The sequence below is a fragment of the Centruroides sculpturatus genome, unplaced genomic scaffold (assembly GCF_000671375.1).
Source record: "Centruroides sculpturatus isolate CEXI.00-Female unplaced genomic scaffold, Cexi_2.0 scaffold612, whole genome shotgun sequence".
Lineage (NCBI taxonomy): Eukaryota > Metazoa > Arthropoda > Arachnida > Scorpiones > Buthidae > Centruroides > Centruroides sculpturatus.
The window spans coordinates 128,133-133,810 of NW_019384966.1; the positions used below are offsets into that span (position 1 = coordinate 128,133).

At 29.9% G+C, this 5,678-nt stretch overlaps 1 protein-coding gene across 1 annotated transcript in view; it reads right to left on the reverse strand.

Moving 5' to 3' along the window:
* The window catches only part of LOC111632509 (V-type proton ATPase subunit G-like), a 53,700-nt gene that overhangs the window by 6,149 nt on the left and 41,873 nt on the right, over positions 1-5,678 (reverse strand). The window contains exon 2 of the mRNA XM_023376940.1: positions 508-608. Within this exon, the coding sequence (XP_023232708.1) occupies positions 508-608 (101 nt within the window). The remainder of the gene's footprint in view (positions 1-507; positions 609-5,678) is intronic.

Sequence of the window (5,678 nt, forward strand, 5' to 3'; positions counted from 1 at the left end):
AAGTTTTAAGTAACAATGGAAGTGTCAACAATGGAAATGCTACGTAACAATGGAATTGTTAAGAGAAAGCGACGTGCAAGACGCAGATGCAGTTTTTTTCGTTTTTGCGGGAAATCGAACATATTTTTAGACCCATCTAAAAATTCTCTAATTAGTCTGGAAACAAGGGGACCCAATTTTTGCATTCTGTGAAAACGGGTAAGGTTGACTGTAACGTAATAATCTTTATCTTAATTATCGTTACTTTTGCCCGAGCAACGCCGGGCAAAAGTAACGATAGTTCTTTTGCCCGTAACGATAGTTCTTTTGCCCGGCGTTGATAGTTCTTTTGCCCGTACACTGCATAATTTTAAATAAATAATATATATATAAATTAAAATGTATAAATCATGTTTCTTAAGGTAAGAAATAGAATATAAGTTGAAATTAACATGGCATCAAACACTACAAAGTTTTATTATTATATTTATACAGTAAATATTAGATACTCAAACATAATTAACTAACCTTTTCTTCATACTTTTTAAATTCTCTCTCTCTTTCTTCTCTTATCCTTTCAATTTCTCTTTGGGCTTCTTCTTTGGCTTGTTTAAGTTTAGTTGCTTTTCCTGAAAAAAATTATTATTAATAATACTGTAATGCAGACAATTTCTGTACCACTGTACTGTAACAGTAAGTTCAGAAAAAGTAAAAATTTACAAATTCATTTAATTATAACATTATGAACTTTTATAAACACTACTTTTACTTAACAGAGTAGCATTACAGATGTATCAACACAAAACATTCAGTTTTCCTTTATTTAATTAAAAACTTATTCTATATAATTAAGCATGTAATAGGAGCAATTAGTTAAATATTTTTTATACAGCAAATTAGTTATCAAAAATGTTGAATTCTTTGATGGCAAACAAAATCAAAGTATAAGTCAAAATTTAATTCAAAATTGTTGGTCACATATTTAAGTAATTAAAAAAATAGCAAAAAATGATTAAAAAGTTAAATAAAATAAAATTTATAATTTAAATCGAAAAATAACAATAAATTCTGTATAAGTGAAAGAAACATAATGTGATTATAACGGAAACAAATATTTCATTTTTATGGGAAATGTGCTTGATGATAATTTTTTAATCTAAAGTTCATAATAGCTTTTAAAACTTTCACACTAGCTTTATGACTTTCTTTCATACTATATTAACATATAAAAAATATGAAAAGTTTTAAAATCTACAAAATCCTAATACTTTCTAAACATTCAATGTGAGTACCTTGAAATCATACAAGGCAAGAATTTACCATCTCTGTATTACAGGTTGATTTTTATACTAATAAAATTTTTCCTGATTTGATACTTTATGCACAATAGCAAGTTTTGAATTTATATTACGTTTTAAAATTTCAAATCTAAATAATCCTAATGGTAGCTGTTAATTTCATACTTTCTTTTTGAGTTTAAATAGTAACTTCTACGTGGAAAGCTGATGCTAAATACTATACTACATATTATATCAATATATAATATACACACATGATGTATACAGTAGACCCCCTATAATGCGTAGATACGTTCCACGTTATATGAATTTCACGTTGTAGGAATCCTTAAATACATGAGCCAATCACAGCCCGACACGTGTGAAGTTTACGAACTACAGCTGTTTGAAAGGTTTTCTTCCATAAAATTAATCAATTCTAGACTAATTTCATTCAACATTTCCAAAACACATATAATTTTTTGGGAATAATCTGTATAAACTGTGCTATAAACAAAAAATTGTAGGATTACTTACCAAATGTGCACCGTTCGACCACGCCATTGCTTAAGCTTGTTTTCGTTGCGGAGCGGTGCACAAATGGCGGCCGCGATTTCTGATAAGTTATTTTTCTGTGAAAAATTCGTTGAACTTTGGAGACATCATTAATAAAAATAATTTTTATGGCCATTGAATAAGAAATGTTTTTTCACAAGAAATGTATAAAATTACAGTGCTGTATTAGACTTACAGTACCTAATTTACATACTGTACAGACGATAGTAAACTCAACTTACTCACCTAAACTCTCTGTAGCGTGTAAGTAGTTTGGCTGCTCGTCTACTATTGGTCCACGTTCGGCCAATCCCGTCGCGACATGAGTCAGCGTGGACGTTTTACGAGTCCCTTTTAGCGTCTTTATACGAATACTGTCGCAATTTTATCACCACGTTATAGGAATCTCCATTATAGGAACCCGCGTTATAGGGGGTCTACTGTATATCTCTTCTTTTTAGTATTTTACATATATATTAGATATATATATATATATATAATTCTTTTTAAAATGTTTTTAAATTATTTTAGTTTAGCATCAGCTTTCCAAGAAGAAGTTACTATTTACATTAATCAATTTTTAATTTTTGAGTTTAAGTATATCATACATTTAAATTTTTTTTCAATCATATTTTTATAAAAGTTATTTTATTTGAAACAAAACTGTAAAATTTATATATAGTTCTGTTACAAATAATGTTCCAGTAAACAAAATATGAAATTGTTTTGATAAGGCTGGCTTTTGTGAACAAAACCAACAGAATCAGGATAATGGAGATTTGGAAGTTGTGGCAAGCAGAGGCTGATCAAAATGATTAGGAAGTTCTTCACAAGCTTTTGGCAGTGAATTGGACTTTAATGCTACGGATGACATACTTGCATCAATTGAACATCTCAGTGACTTCATTTGCATCAAATGTGTTAAGAGTAAGGTGGTAATTTGCATTAGATGACTTTTTTTGTAAATAAGCAATAAAGCATAGATTATGTAACAATCACAATTGATTCCTCTTTACATATAGCCTATTATAGTCTTGTGTGTTTTTATCATACTTAGTATATGCAAATATTTATTATGTAATAATTGCGTAAAATTTTCTTTGGTATTTTGCTTTTCTTTTTTCTCAGGAGTTCCAGAAAAATTGCTAGAGCTATGGGCTTCCTATTGTATGAAACTATGTTCGATAAATGTTTTTGTTTATTTTTCTTTACTCTGTTTGAAATTTAAGCCACAAATTAATTAGTACGAAGTATGATCACAGACCTACTGTGTTTATACACCAAATATTGAATTCTGCTGCACAACAACGACAGTGAAAATTTACAACTCCTTTTGGGAGGGAGTCAATACCTGAATAATTTGAAACTTTTTAACTCAAAATACAAAATTTTTTGGTCCCAAGTACATCGAATTAACAAAGTTCCACAGCATTGTCTTATCCATAATTTGTTATCTTGATTCTATTATCTCATTAGTCCACCTTATACATTTCATAATTTCATAGATAAGGAATGTATTTTATGCAACATTTGGTGAAAATAATTATAATTGTTGCTTATTCTTTTGGTTTAACAATTCATTAAAAAAATAAAATACTTTCATTTTCTAAAAAATCATATTTTGATATTTACATTACGTTACTGCATTAGACATATAACCTTCATGAATTCCATCATGCATTTCAATATAATAATATTTATTTATTTTAATGAATAAGTACTTTGTTTTAAAAATTTCAATTCTTTACTAAAATTATTTTGTTATAAAATAAAAATCAATATCTGTATTAAAACAATTTATTCCATTGAATATGCATTATAAAATAAATAACTCTTCAAATTTAATAATATAACAGTATAAAAACTTATTTTTTTATTTTATAATTATTAAGGAATAATAAGCTACTTCACCATAGTAATACACAACATCTGCACATGTATCTTTTTAATAATAAGTAAAAAAATTAAGCAAGAGAACATGACTTAAGTAATGTTTTGAAAGCATTACTAAGCATCTGAATACTAGATTTTGAACATGATATTAAAAAAAGACTAAACATAGTTACAATGTTAAGATTTCTAACTTTTAAATTTTCCTAATCAAATAATGTTTTACTTGGAAAAATTGCTATTATTCAATAGTATTTTCATCAAAAATATTTCTATTTATCTATATACAACAAAATAGAAACAAAGAATTCAATAGAGAAGCACACCTTAATATTCCCAATCCCAACAAATTCACTTTATTTAGTTTAATTGAACAAACATTTTTAACCATCATTTAATTAATTAATTAATTTAATGGTCATCTTCAGATCACATATCCAAGATATAGAATATAACAAAATTTAAATAGTCAATTTGCTGGAATATCAAGGTGTCTTTCTCTATTCCCTCAAAAATCATTTTGTAATAGAATTACAGTTACATTGTTATTTTTATTAGATAGATTCTAAGCAGTTTTCCTTGATAATATCTTGACAGTTTGCCTCACAAGTTAATAACCTATTAATTAATCTATGTTTGCATTAATCAAAATTATTAAATTTAATACAATACTGTACATATGTATACAGTATCTGATATACAGTATTGTATTAAATCTGTGGTTTTAATGATGATATATCTTTACTAAGCATGGAAGTGTGAAAAAGTTGGCTCCCTGATAATAAATCAAACATAAAAGAAAACCAATGCTTTGTTTAATTAAGGAAGCTGCTAAAATATTTATCATGAAACGTTTTCCAGACTTGATTCAAACCATCTTAGGCATATATATAAATTGGATATGGAAAAGTTAATAAAATCTGTTCCAAATCCAATTTACAGTACATATATACTGAATATGGCCTGATGAGAGACCTAAAAACATTTAATAAAAATAGTTTTGGTTTTCTGAAATAAGCAGTTGTATTTTTGATTTATCATCCCTACACAATATTATATGTTATTACATCAGCTTATTCTACTATTTCAAATTATGGTGTAGCCTCCCTTACATAATTTTCCTCCATTTGTGTCATGTTTGCCTATCATTTGCTTGTCTCCGCCATGTTATGGCGCAACACCATCTGGCCTCCCTCAACACTAGTCCTCTCCCAACTTTCTCCTCTACGAACGGAAAAAGTTGAATCGACATCTGTATGGGCTCAAGGAAACTTACCAACAAGCTCTCCAGTACCCTTAGTATCTACTCCACCAGTGATCATAGCTTCATTGAGACAATAATTGATCAGTCTACTCCAATACCAAAATTCTGCATAACACAGAGCACCAACTGGGACCTCTACTTCCAACTTGTTCAACTTAACTGGAATCCCAGTGACATCGCTCACATTACTCTACCTTCTGAAGTCGACAGTGTTGTGAACAGTCTAACTAACACCATCCACAAGGCTTACCACCAAGCAACGGTAGTTAAGACTGTCAAGCGTTCCGCCCCATGGTGGAACATGGACCTTAACAATCAACGGAATACCCTCAGGAAAACTAAAAAGAAGCTGCGAAAGGAAACAGACCCAGGCAGAAAACAAGAGTTACGTATGAGGTACACAACCCTTCTCAGGGAGTACAAGACCTCTATTAACAAGGCTAGGTCGCAGGTCTGGAGACAGTTCTGCACAACTGTGGGTAATGACAACCCTTGGTCCACTCCCTTTTATGTGGCTGCGAAGAAAGGGAAAAGGCTTGAAGTCCCTCCATCCATTCAGATCAACAACACTGACTACACCCAGTCTATCACTGAGACCTACCAGCACATAATCAATGAGCTTTTTCCTTCTGACTCTATTTCTACTGACAAGCACTACCACAAAGAGATAAGGGAGAGCCTTCTAAACAGCTATAATGAAACCAACGACATCC